This window comes from Phoxinus phoxinus, assembly GCF_949152265.1.
Source record: "Phoxinus phoxinus genome assembly, chromosome: 20".
In the NCBI taxonomy this organism is placed as follows: domain Eukaryota; kingdom Metazoa; phylum Chordata; class Actinopteri; order Cypriniformes; family Leuciscidae; genus Phoxinus; species Phoxinus phoxinus.
Window position 1 is genome coordinate 28908333 of NC_136895.1, and position 25651 is coordinate 28933983.

Genomic DNA, 25651 nt, shown 5'->3' on the forward strand with positions numbered 1-25651 from the left:
TGAACATAAATGCACAACTTTAAAGGAGATTTTCTCGATTTTTTTACACCTCAGATTCCAGATTTTCTAATAGTTGTATCTCGGCCAAATATTGTCCTAATAAACCACACATCAGTGGAAAGGTCATTTATTCAGCTTTCATGTGATGTATAGATTGCAATTGAAAAGAAAATGGACCCATGTGACTGGTTTTGTGGTCCAGGGTCACATATGTTAATAGATCAAGGGAATTTTGATTTCTCATTTCATGACCCCTTTATGAAATATTTCCTGTGTCAGTTTATGACATCACAGTCCAACACAATTCTGTCTATCTGTCATTTGAATTGGATTTTTTTAAGCAAGTATTATTTTGCATGCATTAAAAAACAAACGAAAGTAAACAATGTTTTGTGACACAGTTGAGGCTGGCTTTATATCTGCATATTGTAAAATGATTTCAAAGACATGCATGCATTTATTATAATATATTGTTTTGTTTTTGACAGGATGATAAGGAGGAGGATCATGTGGTGTATGCGCCGATCGCCAACAGAAAATGATCAGACTTCAAGAACCCGAGCAGCGGTGTGATCGCTTTCACAGGAGCCGCTGTATTTCCTCTTGAGTTTTGAGTTTTGGGATTGTTGAAGTGTGATATTCAGGGACGGACTAATGAAACTCTCTCTTAAAGAATGTGCTTCTACTGTAATAACAACTACAGTTAACTACAAAAGTGACAAGATGGCGCCATTGTGTGTGGCTTGCCGTCTGTCTCTGTCATTACTGTGTGCGTTTATGCTGTTTGTTCTGATTTTTGCTCGGAATGTCGACTCTCTACTGGTGTATGATCGCCAAACACTACTGGATCTGCAATTTTCCGCCAAACATATAGTAGAATGGGATGATGGTGGACGTGAAACTCTGCCCCCGCTCCTGGCGAGGCTTCCGGCTCACCTTTGGCGCGCCCTGGCGCCTCGGCGCGAGCGCCGACGAAAACGCCCCCGGAGAAAACGCAGCGGCCGGCTGGTGAGGATGAAGGCCCGTCTTGCTTGTTGTTCCACGCCTGTTTGGACTGAGCTTGGAGCCGGGCCAAGCCTCGTTATTCCTCGACGCTCGCTGGACCCTGTCAATGCCTGGCTGATACCTGTCGTCGGCCCGGAAGAAGTGTTCCAGCCCCGTGCCCCCTGCTCTCCTCATCCCCGCTGGCGCGGAGTGAATCACAGCAACTTGCGGTCTCTGTGTCGGGTTTCGCGGACATCCAACGCCGCTGACCCGCCGGTTCCTGCCAGGTTTGGCCTGGTAAATGCTAGATCTCTAACAAACAAGACTTTTGTCTTAAAGGATTTGTTCACGTCCCAAAGATTGGATTTCCTCTGCGTAACTGAGACATGGACTGATGGTGAGTCCAGCGCTTTCACTGAATTGCTACACCGTGATTGTTGCTACTTTAACTCCCCGCGAAAATCTGGCAGAGGAGGAGGAATAGCGACTGTTTATAAGAGTCATTATAAATGTAAGCAGATATTGTTGTCATCCTCATTTAGCAGCTTTGAGCTGAGTTTATTTGAGATCGGACGTTCTCACATAGTGTTGTGTGCTGTGGTCTATCGGCCCCCTAAGTACAATAAGGATTTTTTAAATGATTTTTCTGATTTTCTGGTTGAAATCATGCCTAAATATGATCGTGTTCTTATTGTTGGGGATTTTAATGTTCATGTGTGTTGTCCTGATAAGCCAATGGCAAAGGGTTTTTTAAACCTCATTGATTCTTTTAACCTTGTGCAATCTGTGTCTGGACCCACACAAGAGCATGGACACACACTTGATCTTGTTTTATCATACGGCTTGCCTGTTTTTAATCTAGAGATATGTGATGCAGTGTTTTCTGACCATATGCCTGTATTATTTGAGACTGCTCTTGCCTGTCATACAGTTAAACCTCGCGCTGCTGCACGGCGCTGTCGCATGATTAACCCTTCCACTGCTGTTCAGTTCTCGGCTGCTTTCATTCAGAACTCCATTCCTGAGTCTGTATTGCACACAGAAGAGCTTAGCTCATGGTTTCACTCCACCTGCCGAACTGTTTTAGACACTGTGGCTCCATTAAAATCTATGCAGCCTAAAACTAAATCCGAGCCCTGGCTAAATGACATGACTCATACTGCCAGACGTGAGTGCCGTAGAGCTGAGCGTAAGTGGAAGAAGGACAAATTGCAGGTGTCTCTTCTAATGTTAAGGGATTGCTGGCGTCATTACCAGAAAACTGTAAAAGAGGCTAAAAGAAAACATTTCTCAGATATTATTCTGTTAAATTGTCACAAGCCTCGTGTTTTGTTTAACACCATTGACTCGCTTTTAAATGCCCCGCAGACTGCTTGCGTAGAGGCATCCCCTGCTATGTGTGAAAACTTCCTTTGCTTTTTTATTGATAAGGTCACTTCTATTAGGTCTCAAATTTCATCTTCAGCTTCTGACCCTTCCATCTCTGTCCCCTGCTCTGCTGTCTTCGATCACTTTGAGCCGGTGACTTTTTCCTTTTTAGAGGAGGTTGTTGGTCACTTGAAGCCTGCTGGTTCTCCAGATGATGCTGTTCCCCCTCGACTTTTTAAGGAGGGTTTTCCCACTGTAGGGCCATCTGTTGTTGCAGTCATAAATAGTAGTCTGACCTCGGGTGTGGTTCCTGAAATTTTAAAACATGCGGTAGTTCAACCCCTGATTAAAAAACCTGCTCTCGATCCGGCAGTTCTAGCAAATTTCAGGCCTATTTCCAAATTGCCTTTCCTTTCAAAAATTTTGGAGAAGATTGTGCACAGTCAATTGTTGTCCTTTTTGGAAGAACATAATATATTAGAGGTTTTCCAGTCCGGTTTTAAATCCTTGCACAGTACCGAAACCGCACTTTTAAGAGTTTTTAATGATGTCCTTTTAGCTACGGACTATGGCGACTGTGTTATCCTTGTGCTTTTAGGTCTAACTGCGGCTTTTGACACGGTGGATCATGAAATATTGATTTCACGTCTAAGGCAGTGGGTGGGCATCAGGGGCTTAGCACTGGAGTGGTTTAGGTCGTACTTAGCAAATCGGACTTTCTGTGTTAGCCTAGGTGACTCTGTATCCTCCTCTGCTCCTCTATTGTGTGGGGTCCCGCAGGGTTCAGTCCTCGGCCCTCTACTTTTCTCTCTCTATCTGCTTCCACTTGGTTCCATACTTAGAAAGTACGGCATTTCATTCCACTGTTATGCAGATGACAGTCAGATTTATGTACCTCTTAAAAAGAAAAATGATAACTCTTTTGGAATACTTCTAAATTGTCTTGATGACATAAAGGCCTGGATGGCTCTGAACTTTTTAAATTTTAATGATAAAAAAACAGAAGTGATGGTTTTTGGAGGCACCGCTGGGAAAGCGCCACTAGATCTGGGCTCTTTGGCACCCTGTATTAAACCTTGCATCACAAACCTAGGGGTAAAAGTAGATCCTGAGCTAAAATTTGACAGTCAGATCAAGGCTGTTGTCAAATCAAGCTTTTTTCATTTGAGGCAGCTGGCCAAAATAAAGCCAATTCTGTCAAGACAGCTTTTTGAAACTGTAATCCACGCCTTTGTTACTACTCGGCTGGACTACTGTAATTCACTGTATGTGGGGATTAGTGGGTCCTCCGTAACCCGTCTTCAGATGGTACAAAATGCAGCAGCACGTCTTTTAACGGGCACACGTAAACATGAGCACATTTCCCCTATTTTAGCATCGCTGCACTGGCTGCCTATTCAATTCAGGATCCGTTTTAAAATTCTGTTATTTGTTTTTAAATCACTAAACGGTCTTGCCCCGCCATACCTCTCTGAGCTTTTACACTATTATAAACCCGTCCGCTCTCTCAGGTCAGATGACCAGCTGCTCCTGAGTGTGCCTACAACTAAGCGTAAGCTCAGAGGGGACCGTGCATTTGCTGTGTCTGGCCCAAAACATTGGAATGATCTGCCTCTGCACGTTAAACAGGCCGCTTCTTTATCTGTCTTTAAAACCCGTCTTAAAACACATCTTTTCTCTTTTGCCTTTAATACCTAGTAAGATGTCGATTTTATTACTTGTTTGTTTTAATTAAATTATTGTGTGGTTATTAATTGCACGTTATATTTTTCTTTCTTTTTGTTATTTTTTTCTGTACAGCACTTTGGTCAACTTTGGTTGTTATAAAGTGCTTAACAAATAAAGTTTGTATGGTATGGTATGTAATACCAGGACTTTTAACAAATTATCCAAATCTTGTGGCCCACTGGAGCTTTTTCATGTTTGAGTTTTTAAAGGGCCCCTTTTTAAGAAATCCACAAAAGAACAACAAACAAGAAACATTTTATTAAATATTTAAAAAAAAATAAAAAAAAATGTATCAAGCCTGTTTATTTCTGCTTGATTTACACTAGTTTGGACTTAAACTTTGTTCACTCTTTGTGTGTTTTGCCTTGCTTCAGACAAAGCTGTTTGCTGATCGCCTGAACTTTGCCTGTTCCTGGTTTTGAGCTTTCATTCAGGGCCAGACTTCATTTAAAAATGTAAGATCAGATAAAGCTTGTTGATTTGTGTGATGTAAAAGAGGAGTGTAAACTGTGAGAGAGGTCAGGGGAGGATTCACACACAACCAGATAAATATCTCAGTTCAGTCTTTCTGATCAATCTGAGTGTTTAGACATTAAGAGTTACTATCGTCGGCTTTCCAGTGAACCGATGAAGAAAATGATTCTCAAAATAGTTTTGCTCTGTTTGTGTTTGTGGCGTCTGGATGGTGAGTTTAAATGTGTTTTTATGTTTTAACCCTTGTGCATTGTTCAAATTCTCATCCTTTCGTTATGTTCGTGGCTGAAAACAGCCACTACTTTAAACTGCTGTAAAAATTGATCAGATAAATATTTTTTTGCAATTTTTTTTGCATAAATCTATTAATCAACCTCAGTCCTGTTCAAAACTACAAAATGTTTTAAAAAAAAATATCAAGATTTTAACTCTTTAATTGCCAAATTCATAAATTATGTCACTGATTTTTTTTTTTTTGGTGGGGGGGGGCTTGACACAAAATTACTTATTTTCAATATAAAATGTGATTGTGGACTGGATTTTTTTTAACCTTTTATCACAGTCTTGGACATGTCAAAGATTAGAAACAACATTGGTTTTGATGCATTGTTAGTTTTTGTGCAGCATCAGATTTTAACTTTTTCTCTAGAAATAACTTTTTCTCTACCCTAGAAAAAGGGTAGCCTTCCTGTAGCTCAAACAGTAGAGCATTGGCGCTTACAACATCAAGGTCATGGGGTCGATTCCCAGGGAAAGCAAGAATTGATAAGTATGTAAATGTGTAGCTTGAAATGCAATGTAAGTCGCTTTGGATAAAAGCGTCTGCCAAATGCATAAATGTAAATGTAAATGTTTTCTCCCTCATTTACTGTTCGTGGCTGTTTTTGCCCCATTGACTTCCATTATAACCACATTTTTTGATTGCAAAGCCATGACACCATTTAATCATGCATTTTTGATTGTTGGTGGTTTTCCCTGTTGGGAAGAGGTACAATTTTTTATTTTTACTGTTGATAACCAGGTGGCACCATTAACCCTTTAGATAGGCCTGTGCAAAAAAAAGCTTAGTTTCTGGCTTTTACATGGAGTTATATGGAGTATAATAGCATAATAAAGTGTGTGTGTGTGTGTGTGTGTGTGTGTGTGTGTGTGTGTGTGTGTGTGTGTGTGTGTGTGTGTGTGTGTGTGTGAGAGAGAGAGAGAGAGAGAGAGAGAGAACTCACCTTGATGCGTCTGAGAAAATCAAAATATGCACCTCAGCTCTCAGAACTACATGGAGTAAACAAAAACAAAGTAAGTGTATTTATGCATCTGCTGCCTTTTGATGGTGAGAAATGCAGACTAAACAAAAACTAAGCAAGTGGATTTGAACACTTGCATGCAAGCCTGCTGGTCATTTGATGGTGAGAAGAGCAGCAAGCAACATGAGAAAGGGCTTGACTTGTAGTGAAGTTTTAGAGATGAGTATGCAGCCTGACCCTCCAGCGAGCGGCAGGATGTGTTGTCTTCTCCCGCTGACACCACAGACTCAGGAGAGGCAGATCCTGATTTGGATGTGGCACCCTCATCATCCTCTCTAGCTTCCACTGAAGGCGAGGGGGATTCGGAGGATCCTGGGTCTGGGTGGATTGGGAGAAACGGCGAAGTGTGGTTTTCCACCAACGCGGAGACAACTCCCTTTCTTCAGCCTACCCTTCAATGGGGCAAAAACAGCCACGAACAGTAAATGTGGGAGAAAAAGTTAAAATCTGATGCTGCACAAAAACTAACAATGCATCAAAACCAATGTTGTTTCTAATCTTTGACATCTTTGACCAAAAATTCAGTCCACAATCACATTTTATATTGAAAATAAGTCATTTTGTGTGTGTTTTTTTTCCCAAATCAGTGACATCATTTATGAATTTGTCAATTAAAGAGTTAAAATACAGATTTTTTTAAACATTTAGTAGTTTTGAACAGGACTGAGGTTGATTAATAGATTTATGCAAAAAAAAATGTAAAAAAAAAATTATCTGACACATTTTTACAGCAGTTTAAAGTAGTGGTTGTTTTCAGCCACGAACATAACGAAAGGGTAGTGAATTTGCCCACAGTGTACTGTTATGTTTTTGAAAAATTTCAAAGCATGTGTATCAAAATAAGATTTGTCACCAAAAATCATTCCATTTGCTGAAACACAGAGAAAGTTATGGCCAAAATAAGACTAAAAAATACCCTATAGTGGCTGAAAACAGCCACAACAGCACATAAGGGTTAAGTTGTTTCTGTTCTGATGTGATAAATTACTGGTTAAGTTACTGGTAAATGTGTCTTTACTGGTTAAATTAGTCAGAAATGATTTACATTCACTGTTATTCTCGTATAGAAACAAATAATGTGTGATTTTGCTGAGAGATAACTCTCTTATTTGAGATTAAAGACGATCTTAATGCAGTTATTGATTATATAAAACCATTTAACTATTTCTCATTTTCATTCATCATCTTTTGCAGAATATTAATCACTTCACATTTACATGATTAAAAGCATTTTAGTGAAGCTTCATCAAACCAACATCAAGTGATTTTAAAGCTTTAATCTGTGAAAAACTCTTTTCTTCAGGAGCGTTTGGTTATGATGAAGTGAAGTGCGTGACGGAGGGAGATTCAGTCTCTCTAGACTCTGGTCTCACTGAAATGGAGGATGATGATGTGATTCAGTGGAGATTTGGAGATGAAAACAATTTAATAGCAGAAATCAATGTAACGGCCGACAGATTCACTGTATATGAAGATGTTCGTGATGGGAGATTCAGAGACAGACTGAAGCTGGACAATCAAACTGGATCTCTGACCGTCACAAACACCACAACTGAACATACTGGAGATTATAATCTACAGATCAACAGTGTGATCAAGAGTTTCAGGCTCTTTGTCTTTGGTGAGTAAACCTTTTGAGTGATACGGTCCCACATATGAGATCTGCAATGTTCAGTGACGTCACATGACTGTCAGAAACTGTTCAGACGATTTGAACTGCGGCGCAAACAAACATGGCGGCGTCCATCTTACATTTTAAATCAAGATCATGACCAGCATGACGGATCGCCATGGAAACAATAAGCGGGAAACGTTATAAAATAAATGCCTTGAAAAAACTCACCCAGTCAGAATCTCGCGTGAAAGGGTTAAATAGCCGATCGGTTTCTCCTGTTTTTAATGACAAAATTAAATTAAACTCCATATTTTCTTTTCATTGTTTATGATATTGTTTATTTCAGTCACTCTAAACTCTGATAGTAATAGTAGTTTATAGTAATCATCAGGATCTTGAAATGTATGTGATGTTTGATAGAGAGCCAACGCAGCGTTGACAGAACCGGCTGATATGATGTCACTTCCTGGTTCTAGTAAGAGCTCGAGCTGCTGGAGTTTGCTTGATAACGCTTTACATTACAGCCCGCAAATACTGCACATTTAAAACACATTTACAGCGTAACTTTCAGTAATTATAGTGTACCTACTGTATAAAAGGCTCTGACATTTCTGGGTGCCTGCCGCTTTAAGACTCTTATTCGGTGGTTACGGAAGAGAAAAAAAAGGGAATGTATGATTAGCATGTTAGCTATAGCGAGTTCTAGTTCAACGGCATAATTCAGCTTACATACCTGTGTTGTGCAGCTTCTTTAGTCCCTTTTGAATAATCCAGCTTCCAATGTTCATGTGTTGAGTTAATGACGGGAAGTAAGTCAACTCATCCCTCCACACTGGCACTTTTCCTACAGCATTCAAGCAGGCTCGGGTAACTCCACTGCTTAAGAAACCCACATTAAACACATCACTCTTAGAGAATTACAGACCTGTCTCTCTCCTACCATTCATTGCGAAAACACTTGAACGAGTTGCCTTCAACCAAGTAACATCCTTCCTCTCTCTGACCAACCAACTAGACGTAAACCAATCTGGCTTCAAGAAAGGGCATTCAACCGAGACTGCATTGCTGTCAGTCACAGAAGCCCTACGGATCGCAAAAGCTGCCTTCAAATCATCAGTTCTCATTCTCCTGGATCTGTCTGCTGCCTTCGACACCGTGAATCATCAGATCCTCCTGTCCACCCTCTCATCACTGGGCATCACAGGAACTCCTCTCCACTGGTTTGAGTCCTATCTCACATGTAGGTCCTTCAGGGTCCTATATTGACCCGCGTTCTGTTTTCTATCATGTGTCGTGAACGTTTGGGATGACGTAATATGCACGCAAACGCACCAAGGTTCGATAGAATCAAGTTGAGTGTGAGACCAACGCTGCGGGGTGAGCCGGGAACAATCGTGCTCGGGCTCGGACCGCAGCAAACGAGCACAGTGTTAAAGCCCCCTTAAAGACGGAACACATAAATAAAGAAAAAAAGCAACTATCCATTGATAATGTAACTGGAGAAACAAGAAAATTTTGACCGGAGAAAATGTAAGAATACACCGCAAGGCCAGACGTAGTATTGAAGGAAAATTAAAATTGAGCGAAAGTACATAGGAGGGCGGAGCCAGGCTAGTACAGAACCTTTCCTACTACAGTTCTCTTTAAAATTATCTTCTAATAAAACTCTATTCTAAAACCAATTTAACATCAAGTAAACTTAATATGGAAAAAATATGGATTTTCTTTTCCATTTTCAACAATTGGAAAACACTGAAGTATCTGTAAAAGAGTACTGAACTACTTTCTTTAGAGTTCTCTCTATTCACTCAAACTCAAACAAAATAATAGCATCATGGCTATGATCTATTACTGCATCAGGCGATTTTTTCAGTGAATGGATTTTAGGCTTGAGTGACTTGTGGCCAATGGACAAAAATCACTCTCTGTATGAAGTTGAATGTGCTCTTCAGTGCTTCAGTTTAGAGCATAAATTAGTCCAAAGAGCAAACACATTGCTTGTGGAAGATTTTCAAGTTCATCCACAACCACTGTACCTTACAAAATTATTGTCGTTGTTGTGGCATCTTGATGGGGAGTAGAGTATGGCAGGGAGTAGGGTACGGTTGCAGAGTCCTCGGGAATCACTGTTAGAATACCTATTCCAATGTGGGAAATGTCTTCATTATCATCACAGTCCTAAAAATGGGAATAGCATATAACAAAAATGAGGTCAAAGTAAGCCACAAAACCTCTTTTTAAATGGATAATTCACCCAAAAATGAAAATTCTGTCGTCATCATCATTTTATATTACATAAAGAAATGAATGAAAAACATTTGAAAGAAAGACAATAGATTTTTTGATAGTTTTAATTTAAATAGCTGGTCTTCAGTTTTATTTGTCTTTTCATGCAGTGGTTTAATATATGTATTCCTCCCTGCATCCTCTGCGGTGTCATGTTTGAAAAGGCCTTTACATTTAGACATAATACAGTGTTATTAATTTAGTGTAACATTAAATGAGAGTATGTGCTCTTAAAGGGATAGTTCATCCAAAAATATAAATTCTGACATAATTTACTCGCCTTCAAGTTGTTCTAAACCTGCATGTGTTTCTTCTGTTGAACTGAAAAGAAGATATTTCGATGAATGTTGGTAAACCAGACAGTTGAGAGTAGCCTTTGACTTCCATAGTAGTAGGAAAAAATATGTTTGATTACCGACATTCTTCGAAATATCTTCTTTTGTGTTCAGCAGAAGAAAGAAACTCATGCAGGGGGCGAGGCGAGTAAATGATGACAATATTTTTTTTCAGATGAACTATCCCTTTAAGAGCACATACTCTCATTAAAATGTGATACTAAATTAATAACACTGTATTATGTCTAAATGTAAATGCCTTTACAAACAGGACATAGCAGTGGATGCAGGGAGGAATACATACATTAAACCACTGCATGAAAAGACAAATAAAACTGAAATATAAATACTATCAAAAAATCTATTGTCTTTTTTACAAATGTTTTTCAGTCATTTCTTTATGTAATATACAAGGTTACTGTCTTACTGTTGTCTTACTGTCTTTTTTATTTATTTATCTTTCACTTTCTTTTCTCTATCCCATTTCTTCATTTCAGTGCCCTGACTGTTTTTCTTGCCTTCATAACTTGTCTTGCCATAACTCAAAACTGTTTGAAGAACAGTTTGCCTGTTAAATAAGAATCACATCAGAAAAGAAAATACTTACAAAACATGTCTTGTAAAAATCGATGGGGTCCTCCCCGAAGAGGAGTGGCCATGAAGAACGGCCATTGTCCCGCATTGATGTTGGATTTCTGCAAAGTTATAAAAATGTATATTGAATATAGCACTCATGACACTAACACAACACAGAGTAAACAACAACAGCAAAAGCAACATTCATTTTGCTATCGAAAAATAATTGTTATATGTCGAGGAGCTTACGTCATTTTCAATCTGCAGCAGAATCTTCTTACTTTGGAGCCAATGTCTCTACCTTTAGCCCTTAAGATATCGATGTAACGTGAAGTGAATCTGTCCAGTTCTCAAAAGAACTCAGTTTGCAGGTTTTGCCAGATACAGGACTAAACTCTGCCAGGATATACAAAAATAAAGTAGGACAAACTGACATTAAGCAATCACTTTTCACTGAAATGTCCAAGTATGAATTAAACATCAAAAGTGGTTAATGATCAATTAAAATTTGCTTTGAAAATGTTAAAGATTAAATGAAATAGGAAACCAATAAAGACAAGAATATTTACTCACCTGACTCTGTGTTAAGAGGGCTGGCCACCTTTCCATTGTGTATTCTTCTTCACAGCAGGCTTCTTCTCTATCAATTTCTTTCTACGCAAGGCAAATGTAGAATTCATGTTCCACTGCATGAATTTAAGTCCCCAAAATAAGCATACACAAAATAAAGACAAAATAAGTTAATAATTGCTTGTTAGTTACACGTAACTTAATCAATGCATCATGTTGTTCATTTCCATGTGAAAGACACGTGAGCATCGAACGTTCTAGAAAGAATGTTCGCGAAGTAACATATAGGCCGCAGTTTTTTACATAATATTAATGATAACCACGAACTTACAACCGATTAAAATAGCTTACAAACTGTAAGTTAACAGTTACATAAAAACAGTGTTTAGTAAAAATGGATTTTTGCAACCTAAGTTAGCTAGTAAGCCACTGGTCTCAACTTTTCCTCTTACTGCACAATGAGCAAATTAAATTATGTTTAAGTTAAGATTATATACGCAATACAATGACATTTAGGTTTATAAATAGTTGTTAAAGAACATACCTAGTTTTGCTGCCGCATCCCGAACACGAACTGAAGATCTTCGTCGTCGATGTCGTCGTCTTATTTTCAAACCCAAACCGTCTCAAATAATTGCGCTTGCGCATGCGCGAGACGAAAATGCATTTAAGAAATTAAGAGTAGCAGTTTCGTCTGATGCTGAAACTTAACCAACGGTCAGTAAATATATCAAGCTCTGTTAATAAACATATTATGGGTTGTGAAGCAGCAGCAGCTGATGGGCTTGCTATAAGCTTTAATCTATCTAGTTTCCCATATTTTAGCGCAAAGGAAAAAAAGATTCAGAACACATAATAAATGAATAAATACACATGTACAGTACACGTGTGTATATATATATATATATATATATATATATATATATATATATATATATATAATTTATTTAAAATAAATGTATTTAAAATGAAAATAAAAACAATATATATATATATATATATATATATATTTGTTTTTATTTTCATTTTAAATACATTTATTTATTTTAAATAAATTATATATATATATATATATATATATATATATATATATTAAAATTATATATATTTTAAAATAATATAATTTATTTAAAATAAATACATGTATTTAAAATGAAAATAAAAACAAATATATACATATATATATATATTAAAATTATATATATATATTAAAATAATATAATTTAAAATAAATAAATGTATTTAAAATTAAAATTAAAACATATATATATATATATATATATATATATATATTTGTTTTAATTTTAATTTTAATATGTATATAGCTATTATCAACTTAACAACCATTGCGCGTTTACTAAAATTTTATTAATTTCATTATTATTATTATGCAAATTTTGTGCTTAAGAAATTTGCAACATGCCTTTAGTGCAATACACTTAACAATCTTAAGTACAATGTACTAGATTTGTTTAGTTTAACTATTGCATCCACCTAAAAGTTCACATTACACAGTCTAATCAAGTCAAATCAACTAATTTTCCAAAGTAAGTTAAATTCACTAGTTTTTCTTAAGTAGATTCAGCAATTACTTTTTACAGTGTAGGTCCTTCAGGGTCGCATGGAGTGGCGAAGTATCCAAAGAACATCAACTGACTACAGGGGTTCCTCAGGGTTCAGTTCTTGGACCGCTCCTCTTCTCCATTTACACCACGTCACTGGGACCCATCATACAGGCACATGGATTCTCTTACCATTGCTATGCTGATGACACCCAGCTCTACCTCTCATTTCCACCTGATGATCCCACAGTAGCTACACGTATCTCAAGCTGCCTGGCGGACATCTCGGCGTGGTTCACGAGTTCACACTTACGAATGATCAGAGAGTAAAGGTTTATGCGTATTTGGCGTGCTGTCCGGGGGGAGGGCTCCGAGCTCGGAAATTGGGCCCGAACCCAGAGTACTCCCCCCGTCTCTGGTTAGGAAGATAGCCATGCAAGTGTGAGGAGATGGGGTGGTGGAGGGATGCTGAAAACTGTCGAGGAATAAGGGTGAGTTGACACTGAATATTTATAGGCTTTACTCATGCTGATTGAGTGGATCTGTTGATTACTGATTGATGACAGCTGGTTTGAGTTACTTGATTGCTTGATCATTAGAACGTGTTCCTCCCGAACCTTGTTAATAAAACATCATATGAAGGAACATCACCTGCAGCTCAACCTGGCAAAGACTGAGCTTCTCGTCCTCCCTGCCAATCCGTCCCTACAGCACGACTTCACTATCCAGCTAGATTCAACTTTAATCACCCCATCAAGGTCGGTCAGAAACATTGGAGTAACATTTGATGAGCATCTGACCTTCACAGACCACATCACAAAGACAGCTCGATCATGCAGGTTTGCACTGCACAACATCAGGAAGATCAGGCCCTTCCTAACTGAGCATGCAACACAACTTCTCGCCCAGGCCTTGGTTATCTCTAGGCTTGATTACTGCAATGCTCTTCTGGCTGGTCTTCCATCATGTGCAATTAAACCTCTACAAATGATCCAGAATGCTGCAGCCCGTCTTGTCTTCATCGAGCCCAAAAGGGCCCACGTCACTCCTCTGTTCATCTCTCTGCACTGGCTACCACTCGCATCAAGTTCAAGGCATTGACGCTTGCTTACAGATCGACCACAGGCTCAGCTCCCTCCTACTTTCACTCGCTCCTACGAGTCTACATCCCTACCAGAAGCCTGCGATCGGTCAATGAGCGACGACTCGTGGTACCATCACAGAGAGCCACAAAATCACTCTCCAGAACATTCTCATTCACGGTTCCTTGCTGGTGGAATAATCTCCCTACCCTCGTCCGGAATGCAGAATCCCTGACCACATTCAAAAGACAACTGAAAACTCATCTCTTCCATGAGCACTTGACATAAAAAAAAAAAAAAAAAAAAAAAAAATAAAAAAAAAAAAATCCTCTCCTTTACCCTCCCTTGTTTTGGCTTATGCTACTCTGAGCAATGCCAGAACTTTGTATTTTGAGCACTTCTTGCGTTATTTTTGCTTCTTCACGATGACTCGCTTGTTGTAGTCCTCAGTTGTAAGTCGCTTTGGATAAAGGCGTCTGCTAAATGACTAAATGTAAATGTAAATGTAAGTGACTGTTACTTTGCTGTGTTCGTGTTCTATTGTAGAATTACTATGCATTACCATGTGCCAGCGTGACGAGTGAGATCTATAGTGATAGAACAATGTTTATGCTGAAAAACACTGTAGGAAATAATAGGTTAACTGCTGTGAGTCTTTTGATGTATAAGTTACGTAGTAACGTTTATGACATTGAGTTAAAAGGAGTTAATATCGTGTTCAGGGGACCATGTGTGGACGCGGTTTGAGTAATAGCCTTGTCTGGCCACAGTATGTCGCCATTGCTCCTTCTGAAACCTGTTTAACTATCCTTCTGTTGAATTACCCTTTAAGTTTCTAATGTAAACTTGTCAGTGAGATAGATGAAGCTCCTTATATTTCTTCAATGAGTAATATCCTCGTTTATTTAATTGTAGATTATGTTTAATGGGGTATAGGGATGTTTATTGAGATATTTATGTTTGATGATCCTGATTTGTATTATGTGTTTATATATTATTTACGTTGTATAGTACTTTAAGTACTGTAACTGTTAAAATGGCAGTACCTAAATTAAGTTTTATGTAACAAAGTTCGGGAGGAGCATGTTCAGGTAATCATCCAATCAGCACAAGAAGGAGCCAGTATAAATAAAGCCTTTCCTTATCTCCTGTCTCATGACTAATTTCTCAGCATCCCACCTCCACCCCTTCACCCCACATTCGGCTGGGCCCGCTCATAGATACCTATAATCTCTAAAGTTATGGGGGGAGTACTCTGGGGTCGGGCCGAATTCTGAGCTCGGAGCCCTCCCCCCGGACAGCAAGCCAAATACGCATTATATTATTACATCAGATTTCATTAACATGTAAACTCGTGAATTGTGATTTATTTGTTTTATTATCAGACTAAAATACAATACTGGATATTGGAATGTTCTGATGAGCACTGCTGAAGTCCAATACAGTCTAAAGAAGAAATTATGGGCCCTATTTTAACGATCTGAAACGCAAGTGTCAAAGTGCAAAGCGCAAGTTACTTTGTGGGCGGATCCCGGCGCTGTTGCTATTTTCCCAGCGGGATAAATGACTCTTGCGCCCGACGCAAATGTAAAAGGGGTTGGTCTGAAGTAGCTTCATTATTCATAGGTGTGGTTTGGGCGTAACGTGAAATAAACCAATCAGAGCGCCATCTCACATTCCCTTTAAGAGCGGGCGCGCTTGTTCCATGGTGGATCGCTATTATAACGGCGGATTTGCCAGCGCACGCCAGGAGCAGTTCACAGCTGAGGAAACCGACGTTCTCGTCAGGACCGTAAAACACAGAGAAGTGACATTGGGGATGATGGGAGAAACCCACCCAAATTAGGTTCGGTTAAACAGGCGTATAATTTGGGTAAATGTGTAGCCTAATCTAGATTTTTTTTTTTTTTTTATCTAGATAGATCTTTTTCACATCTTCACGGACACAACAATGATTTCCCTCGTGTGTTAATATTTTTCCTTGTAATAATGTATGATTTGCAAAAATGAAAACTGCTGCATCTGTTTATATTAGAGAATCAAAGTGGATGCGCGTTAACATTATGGCCAAGCACGCGCCCTTAAAATACCATATTACTAACGCGCAACGCGCCACTGTCTTTAGACTGTTTTTTTCCTGATCAATGGCGCAATTGCTTTCTAAAACTGGAAAATAGCACCATGGAAGTTTTGCGCCGGAACACGCCTTCTCTTTGCGCTGAACCTCCCCCGCGAGCGCAAGTTCATTCCCTAATTTACCGACGTGCGTCTGTGGAGGGAAAAGTCCGCTGTGCGCGGGTGCAACATAGGAATGATACATGCGTCGGTGTTCAAAGTCAATTGCGCTGGGTGCAAGATAGGGCCCTATATCTCCTCGTCTTTATTCCTGTGTCCTGACTGATACACCATCCTGTTTACTGGCTGAAACCCTTAATGAACTAGCCCTACTAGATTACCTCTTTAACACCTACAACATGTACAGTTTTAGGAATAAAAGGGTTATAACCAGAAGAATTAACTAATTATTTATACTGTAGGTATTTTAAAACTAAAGGGATCTTATTCTAATATTATAATACAACAATCTTACATTTGAGAGAAATTGAGCGAGAACATACACTGCAAACCTTTTAGTAATAATAATACCAATACATATACGCTTTTTGAAAATTATAGGGTACATCTGTGCATTTATAGAGTAGTTTCTTTTAACAAAAGTGAACTGAGAACGTCTCGGTTACGGATGTAACCCTCGTTCCCTGAGTAGGGAACGGAGACGTTACGTCGAAATGACGACGAATGGGGTTCGCTTAGAAGCCTATCCTCTTCGAATATTAATAAAACGAGCCAATGGCAAGCAAATGCCATGGGTCTGCTGAATTTGCATAGCGTAACTCCGCCCCACTGTGTGGGTATATAAGGAAGTGAGCCGGCAACATGCAGATATGTTTCTTCGCTGAAGGAGCCAAGGCTGAACTCGGCTGTTCCAGCGGTACAGCGGAAGTGGCAGGAAGACGTAACGTCTCCGTTCCCTACTCAGGGAACGAGGGTTACATCCGTAACCGAGACGTTCCCTTTCGTTGTCACTTCGAGTTACGTCGAAATGACGACGAATGGGGTTACCAGTCCAATCACGCCACCTCGGCTGTCTTCCAGTGCCCTGCGTAAGTCTGAGCTCCCTGTCGTGACTAGCACGGACGAAGGACTCCTACTTAACACAGGAATACCAAGGTACACTGGGAGCATATCTCAGTGGAATATGCAATCAGTGCCCGCCCGAAGGGGGGACTTAAGAATAACATATGACCCGGAGGGGGGTGCATACGGAAAACACTGGGGTGTCCAGCCCGTAGGGTGGAGTATTTCAACCCCAGGGGTGGCAGACTGGCTTGCCAAGGGAAAGACACATGCTCGAGAGAGGCTTACAGTGGAATACACACGTGGGGGTCGCCCAGAGGGGGAACCATGCACATGGTGGCACCTAGCCAACGCGAAAGCTGCCGGAGGCATAACTCTGGCGTTGACGTCAACAGCGCTGGAGGAACTCAGGGCTTATCAGGCTCACCTGAGGAAATATCGCACGTATCCAGTCCGTGGAGTGGAATGGCGAGCAAGCGAAGACACCTGAGCGGGTCCTAGCACCGGCTGGTTGAAGCGAGTACACGGGAGGACACTGGCTCCACTCGGAGATTATAGCTATAATCTGGCGAATGTGTAGGGTGTCGCCCAGCCTGCAGCTCTGCAGATGTCTGTTAGCGAGGCGCCATGCGCTAGAGCCCAAGAGGAGGCCACACTCCGGGTGGAGTGGGCCGTCACACCAAGGGGGCACGGTCGACCTTGCTGCTGTTGTAAGCCAAAGCAATGGCGTCCACTATCCAGTGAGACAACCTTTGCTTGGAGAGAGCCTTTCCCTTCAGCTTCCCACCATAACAGACAAAGAGCTGGTCTGAGGTCCTGAAACACTGCGTTCTGTCTAAGTAAGCACGGAGTGCGCGTACTGGACAGAGCAATGCCAAGGCTGGGTCTGCCTCCTCCAGGGGCAGCGCTTGCAGGTTCACCACCTGGTCCCGGAAGGGAGTGGTGGGAACCTTGGGCACATATTCAGGCCGGGGTCTCAGGATCACGTGAGAAAAGGCCGGCCCGAATTCCGGGCACGCTTCGTCTACAGAAAATGCGTGCAGGTCCCCTACCCTCTTTATGGAGGCCAAAGCAACCAGGAGCCCTGTCTTAACTGACAGGAACTTAAGCTCCACTGATTGCAGAGGCTCAAAGGGAGCACTCTGCAGGGCATTTAGTACCACTGAGAGGTCCCAAGAGGGAACGAGAGGAGGGCGAGGAGGCTGTGTTCTCCTCGCTCCTCTCAGGAACCTGATGACCAGGTCGTGCTTTCCCACGGACTTACCATCAACTGCATCGTGATGTGCGGCGATAGCGGCAACATATACTTTCAGGTTGGAGGGAGACAGCCTTCGCTCCAACCCATCCTGCAGGAAGGAAAGCACGACACTGATCGGGCATGATCTGGGGTCTTCTGAGTGAGAAGAGCACCAAAGACGAAGAGGTTCCACTTCAACGCGTAGGCATGTCTAGTGGACGACGCTCTAGCGGAAGTGATGGTAGCCACCACCGCTGGTGGTAGGGTACTCAAACCTGCCTCGTCCCGTCCAGGAGCCACACGTGGAGGTTCCAAAGATCGGGACGAGGGTGCCAAAGGGTGCCCCGTCCCTGAGAAAGGAGGTCCTTCCTCAGAGGAATTGGCCAGGGAGGTGCTGTCGCGAGGAGTACAAGTTCTGAGAACCAGGTTCGGGTGGGCCAGTGCGGCGCAACCAATATGACCTGCTCCTCGTCCTCCCTGATCTTGCACAGGTCTGTGCAAGAAGGCTCACTGGGGGAACGCATACTTGCGGAGGCCCCGGGGCCAGCTGTGCGCCAGAGCGTCCGTGCCGAGCGTGCCCTCGGTCAGGGAGTAAAACTGGGCGCAGTGGGACGAGTCGTGGGAGGCAAACAGGTCTACCTGTGCGTCCCCGAACTGATCCCAATCAGCTGGACCGCCTGGGGATGGAGTCTCCATTCTCTCGGAAGAGGCTGAAGCCGTGAGAGCTCGTCGGCTGCACAGTTCAGGTCTCCCGGAATATAAATGGCTTGAAGCGACCTCAGATGCTTCTGACTCCATATGAGGAGGTGGCGGGCGAGTTGCGACATACGGCGGAAGCGTAGACCACCTTGTCGGTTGATGTACGCTACTGTCGCGGTATTGTCTGATGGGACTAGTACGTGCTGGTTCTTGAGCAGCGCCCGGAAGCGGTGCAGAGCGAGACGTACTGCCAGCAACTCGAGGCAATTGACATGCCATAGGCGGTGGGGACCTGTCCAGGAGCCCGCGGCAGCATGTCCATTGCACATGGCGGCCCAGCCCGTGGAGGAGACATCCGTTGAGACAACAACATGCCTGGAAACTCGTTCTAAGGGCACTCCGGCCCGAGAAAGCTGAGATTCGTCCACGGGGATAAGGTCTGATGGCAGGTCGGAGTAACTGGTACTCGGAACGTGCCCTGACGCCATGCCCACCTCGGGACTCGATCGCAAAGCCAGTGCTGAAGCGGTCTCATATGAAGCAATCCGAGCGGCGTTGCCGCGGCTGCAGATGCCATATGCCCCAGGAGCCTCTGAAAAAGTTTCAGTGGAACCGCACTCTTGCCCTCAGATTGTCTCAGGCAAGTCAGCAGTGACTGCGCGCGCGCGCTCGTAAGCTGCGCGCACATGGCGACCGAGTCGAATTTCCTACCGAGAAAAGAGATCCTCTGCACGGGGCAAAGTTTGCTCTTCTCCCAGTTGACCCGAAGGCCCAGACGGGCTAGGTGCCGGAGCACTAGGTCCCTGTGTTCGCAACCCTGGTCCGAGAGTGAGCTAGGATTAGCCAGTCATCGGGATAATTCAGGATGCGAACCCCGTGCTGCCGTAGCGGCACAAGGGCTGCCTCGACGACCTTCGTGAAGACGCGAGGAGACAGGGCCAACCCGAATGGGAGAACTGCGTACTGGTATGCCTGCCCCTCGAAAGCAAACCGCAAGAACGGTCTGTGTCGAGAAAAAATGGAGACATGAAGTAGGCGTCCTTCAGGTCGATCGCTGCAAACCAATCCTGTGGCTGCACACATTCGAAAATGCGCTTGGCCATGAGCCTCTTGAACGGAAGCCTGTGAAGGGAACGGTTCAAGACGCGCAGATCCAGGATTGGCCGTAACCCACCGGATATCCTGGGGACAATGAAGTAGGGCTGTAGAAGCCGGACCTCATTGCGGCTGGAGGGACAGTCTCGATCGCACCCTTCGCCAGCAGGGTGGCGACCTCCGCTCTCATGACAGGGGCATAGCCACCGACCATAGTAAGGCGGACTCCCCTGAAGCGGGGAGGAGACCGTGCGAACTGAATCGCATAGCCGAGCCTAATGGTTCGCGCAAGCCAGCGGGACAGGGGGGAAGCTCTAACCAGGCTCCCACGGACTGTGCCAGCGGGGTCATGCGAACGACAGACGTCCCCCCGGGGGTGCAGCGAAGCGGAATGACCGGCCCAGACGTGGGTGGCATAGCGGCCCGGTGTGGGGGCACGGTCATTAGCCGCGTCCTGCCAGAGGAGGTCAGGGAAGGACCAGCGTTCCACAGGGGCGTGCTCTGGCAGGGGTCTGGCGACAGAGGGGGACGAGAGTGGCGAGGCCCGTGAGCGTGCGCACTGTCATCCGAGAACTCTGTGACAGAGGAGGGCGAGAGTGGCGGGACCCGAGGGTGGCGCGCACTGTCGTCCGAGAACTCTGTGTGCTCAGAGATGGGAGAGACAGTTCTTTGGAAAAAGAGGTTTTCCCCCGGCCCTCCACCGGGGGAAGGAGTGGCCCTGCAACCACCTCCTAGAAAGAACTGCAACCCATCTCTGAGCTGCCCGTAACGGGAGCACCGCATTGCTGCGGGGCTGGTACGGGCTGGGGCGCCTTCCTGCGACTACCTCCACGGCACGGCCTGGGTGAAGGGTGCTGCTAGGGCCGGTAGGGAGTGTCGCAGGAGGGCGCCCACGGCGGCGAGCGGAATGAGGCAGCTGAGCCGGCGGCTGAGCAGCTGGCCGCGGGATCAGAGCCTCAGTCCGCTCTGGGCAGCCGAGAACTCTGGGCAGAGTCCTCGACTGCGCCGCCGAGGAGGCCAGTCTGGGATATGGGGAGTTGAGGAAGCGGCTTCGCTCAGCCTCGCCCATATCAACCAGACTAAGCCAGTTTTTGTCTCTGGACCACATATGTGGACATCACCTGACCCAGGGAGCGTGTGGTCACCTTCGTCGCCCGTAGAGCGAGGTCGGTGGCGGCACGCAGCTCTTGCAAGAGCCCTGGACCAGCCCTACCCTCGTGCATTAGCAATGAGCACCCCTGGCCTGGTAGACCTGAAGGATGGGCATAGCATGCAGTGAGGTGGCAGCCAGCCCCGCAGCTCTATAGATCTCTGCCACCGGAGTAGACAAAAACCTACATGCTTTGGGGTGGGTGGGTGCTTAGGGCCGCCACGCCAGTGGAGGCGCTGTGGGGACACAGTTGTGTTGCCACAGAACACTCCATAGGGGGAACCCCAGTGTACCCACTGGCCGCGACCTCATCGAGGGCAGAGAAGGCGGAAGAGGCCGCTGAGTAATCTCATGACCTCTTCATGCACGTCCAGGAAGAAAGGAATTGGGGGCGGGCCGACGTGTGCCGGTGCGTCCCCAAAAACCGATCATCAGCTTTAAGCACTTGGGACATGGCGGAGGGTTCCACACAAGCCCAAATGCTCGCGACTGCCCGGGGAAGCATGGCAGAGTTCTGGTTCAGACTCGGGCAATGCTGGCACACCCGGAGGAGGCAGCACAGCCGAGTCTTCTCCAGCGTACTCACGCCCACCTTGTGATGCGGCGATAGACAAGATTTCATCTGCCGGGGCATCGAATGAAATGCTGGACCAGCCCGCGACCTCTGGCCGGGACTGGTCAGCGATCTCATCCGGATACCACACGGGTTGCAATGTGAAGAGGAGCGTGTGGACCGAGGATAGATCGTCGGGTTGGTTCCACACAGCAGCCTCTGATCACCCTGGCCACCAGCCGAAGTATTCCCTCTTGCGGAGAGAATAGATCGGGGTGTGGATGAGGGGACTCTCTCTCGAGGAGGTCATCGAGTCTCGATCGTTACATTGCGATGGTCATGTCCCCGCAATGAGAACATGACGCATCCACGAACGCTGTCTGTGCGTTTGCCCAAACACATCAGACAGCGTCCGTGCCCATCAGCTGATTTAATCTGTGTATCGCACCCAGAAACACACGGGCGAACCGTCTTTAAAAAGACGCGCCGCGTGCAGCTCTTTTAGAGAGATAAAACTCAAACAGCAGTGTTGAAGTGCCCAGGGAGAGACACACGACTGGCAGACCACTGCGCAGATCGGCAGGCAATATGAAGCTCGCTGGAATTCGCCGTCACACCAACACTTCTGAAGAGTAGCTCGTCTCGAAGAGTGAAGAGAGATGATCTCAGAATGGCTTGTGGAGTGAAGAATGCTCTTGGCTCCGAAAGCGAAAACATATCTGCATGTTGCCGGCTCACTTCCTTATATACCCACACAGTGGGGCGGAGTTACGCTATGCAAATTCAGCAGACCCATGGCATTTGCTTGCCATTGGCTCGTTTTATTAATATTCGAAGAGGATAGGCTTCTAAGCGAACCCCATTCGTCGTCATTTCGACGTAACTCGAAGTGACAACGAAAGGGAACTAAAACTATTGCAACTTTTGCTGAAATACTGTATAAATATTCTCTTGTTCATGTAGTTACAGGGAAAGTGTGACTTCTGCGACTGAACATTTAAGTGTTGCTTTTACTCTTTTGTTTCATTAAGTTAATAACACTTTCTTTTCTTTTTTCTCTTCTACTCTATATATTTAAAAATATGTTTGAATCTTTTTTTTATTTTTCCATTTATAAATCTATTTCTATTCTAATTCTAATCTATTCCATTCATCATCTTTGTACTGCTGGAAAATATTATTAATTTCACATTTAAATGATTAAAAGTATTTTAGTGACATCAAGTGATTTTAAACCTTTAATCTGTGAAAAACTCTGTTCTTCAGATGTGTATGCTAAGTTTGTGTCAGTGATTAAGGGAGATTCAGTCTCTCTAAACTCTGGTCTCACTGAAGTGGAGGATGATGATGTGATTCAGTGGAGATTTGGATACAGATTTGGAGATGAAAACACTTTAATAGCAGAAATCAATGTAACGGCCGACAGAATCACTGTATATGAAGATGTTCTTGATGGGAGATTCAGAGACAGACTGAAGCTGGACAATCAAACTGGATCTCTGACCGTCACAAACACCACAACTGAACATGAAGGAGATTATCATCTAGTGATCAACAGTGGGATCAGTGAGAGATTCAGGCTCTATGTCTTTGGTGAGTTAAATATTAGATTTACTAGTTTTATATTTTAATCAGCACAAAGATACCATTAATAATTCAAACTCCATTTTGCTTTTGGTGTTTAAAGATGATATTCATTTCAAATTATTTACTTGTATAAACCATCAAGTGACCGTCTAAGTCTGTGATGAACCCTGTGTGTGTGTGTGTGTGTGTGTGTGTGTGTGTGTGTGTGTGTGTGTGTGTGTGTGTGTGTGTGTGTGTGTGTGTGTGTGTGTGTGTGTGTGTGTGTGTGTGTGTGTGTGTGTGTGTGTGTGTGTGGTGACTCAGGACTGGTGCCAGTGAAGGAGGGAGATTCAGTCTCTCTAAACTCTGGTCTCACTGACATGAAGGATGATGATGTGATTCAGTGGAGATATAAAAAGAGGTTTGGAGATGAAGACACTTTAATAGCAGAAATCAATGTAACGGCCGACAGAATCACTGTATATGAAGATGTTCTTGATGGGAGATTCAGAGACAGACTGAAGCTGGACAATCAAACTGGATCTCTGACCGTCACACACATCACAACTGAACATGAAGGAGTTTATAAACCACAGATCAACGGTGAGATCAGAGAGAGATTCAGGCTCATTGTCGTTGGTGAGTTCAAAAACATTTAAACCTGTTTTTTAATGACACATTTTTAATTAATTCATACACCATTTTGTTTTTCTTATTTTATATTGTTTATTTTAAATGTGAATTTTAAATTATTCAATTTAATAATAATAATAATAATGCATTTTATTCCATGGCGCCTTTCAGAACACCCAAGGTCACCTCACAAGAAATATACAGGTCACTACACAAATCAAAACACACAACAATCAAACAGAGCGTATACATATAAAGTGCAGTTAAGTCTCAATAAAACATGTTATAAAAAAGCCTGTATAAAAGATATGTCTTAAGACGCATTTTAAAAGTCAGCAAGCACTCGCTATTGCGGACATCAAGAGGAAGAGAGTTCCATAGGCGGGGGGAAGCATAACTAAAAGATCTGGCACCCATGGTGGTAAGTCGAATCGGAGGTACCGCAAGAGAAATTGAAGAAGAAGATCTGAGTGCACGTGAAGGAGTGTAAACATGGAGAAGTTGAGTGAGGTATTGTGGTGCAAGATTATGAAGTGCCTTATAAGTGTAATTTTAAATTCAACTCTATATTTTACTGGAAGCCAGTGCAACTGCTGAAGAACTGGAGAAATGTGGTCAGTATAGAAAGAACACGAGCTATACTTTACTATATAAATGGTTTTATATAGTAAACCATTATAAAGTGATTTAACAGTATTAATCTTTGCAAACCCTGTTTCTGTTTGTTCTCTGTGTGTTTGACAGATGAAGTGAAGTCAGTGTCAGTGAAGGAGGGAGATTCAGTCTCTCTAAACTCTGGTCTCACTGACATTAAGGATGATGATCGGATTCAGTGGAGATTTGGAGATAAAAACACTTTAATAGCAGAAATCTATAAACGAGCCGACAGTATCACTGTATATGAAGATGTTCTTGATGGGAGATTCAGAGACAGACTGAAGCTGGACAATCAAACTGGATCTCTGACCGTCACACACACCACAACTGAACATGCTGGAGATTATAAACTAATGAGGTTTTCAAGAAGATTGTCATCAAACGTATTCAGAGTTTCTGTCTATGGTGAGTAGAGATAATTTTTCTTCTCCAAATATTCTCATTTACTCTTTACATATTGAATTGTTGAATCGTTTATAGTTTGAGATGACAGACCAAAATCACAAACTGATTTTGCATATATTAATGTATGTCAGATATATTTATGCCTTGACATGTTCATCTTTTTCAGGAAGTATTGAAATCTAAAGCAGAACGCTGAACTTTAAAGGTTCTTCAAGTGTGTTTTCTGTTTTAGTGTTTTTGTTATAATAATACTGAATATTTGAGCTTGATTATTTTTTGGATTTTATGTGTTAGAACAACGTATTTGTTAGTCTTTAAGGTTTATATTTTTCTCAGATGGAAAAAAAACACACAGATCTCACTTTACTACTGCTGTATATTTGCTGTATGTATTTTCTTGCCTTTATCAATAAAGTTTCTCACTCTGAGGTTCAAGAGTCTCTCCTTGTTTAATTACATTTATCATGTCGAGCGCCTCCCGGAGGAATACAGACTTTATATACAGGTGAAACTCAAAAAATTTGAATATCGTGCAAAAGTTATAATTTTGATGATTATGGCTTACAGTTTATGAAAACCCCAAACTCAAAATCTCAGAAAATTTGAATTTTACATGAAATCAATTTAAAAAAAAACA

General features: G+C 42.8%; 2 protein-coding genes and 1 long non-coding RNA gene across 3 annotated transcripts in view; 2 read left to right on the forward strand and 1 right to left on the reverse strand.

Moving 5' to 3' along the window:
- LOC306988238 (uncharacterized protein) overlaps positions 1 to 25651 on the forward strand; it is a gene marked incomplete at its 5' end in the record, with an annotated part of 97240 nt that overhangs the window by 5013 nt on the left and 66576 nt on the right. The gene's annotated exons all lie outside the window — the stretch shown is intronic.
- LOC306988032 (uncharacterized protein) lies at positions 4614 to 25445 on the forward strand. The gene is made up of 7 exons (XM_079592737.1): positions 4614 to 4765; positions 7159 to 7476; positions 8486 to 8710; positions 23020 to 23346; positions 23644 to 23958; positions 24697 to 25014; positions 25181 to 25445. Exons 1-7 carry the CDS (start codon positions 4708 to 4710, stop codon positions 25195 to 25197), a joined length of 1578 nt encoding a protein of 525 aa, XP_079448863.1. The 5' UTR covers positions 4614 to 4707; the 3' UTR covers positions 25198 to 25445.
- LOC306988039 lies at positions 8742 to 12099 on the reverse strand. Its single transcript, XR_013795307.1, has 5 exons — positions 11782 to 12099; positions 11241 to 11353; positions 10917 to 11063; positions 10699 to 10786; positions 8742 to 9648 (listed from the first exon to the last, which is right to left on the reverse strand). It is a non-coding gene; the product is annotated as an uncharacterized lncRNA (long non-coding RNA).

Excerpts from the sequence above, each read along its gene's own strand:
- LOC306988032 (XM_079592737.1), top strand. The coding sequence starts at position 4,708 with ATGAAGAAAATGATTCTCAAAATAGTTTTGCTCTGTTTGTGTTTGTGG. Across the intron at positions 8,711-23,019 it reads GTTTGAGTCCTATCTCACAT|ATGTGTATGCTAAGTTTGTG; the intron begins GTAGGTCCTTCA and ends TCTGTTCTTCAG. Across the intron at positions 23,959-24,696 it reads ATTCAGGCTCATTGTCGTTG|ATGAAGTGAAGTCAGTGTCA; the intron begins GTGAGTTCAAAA and ends TGTGTTTGACAG.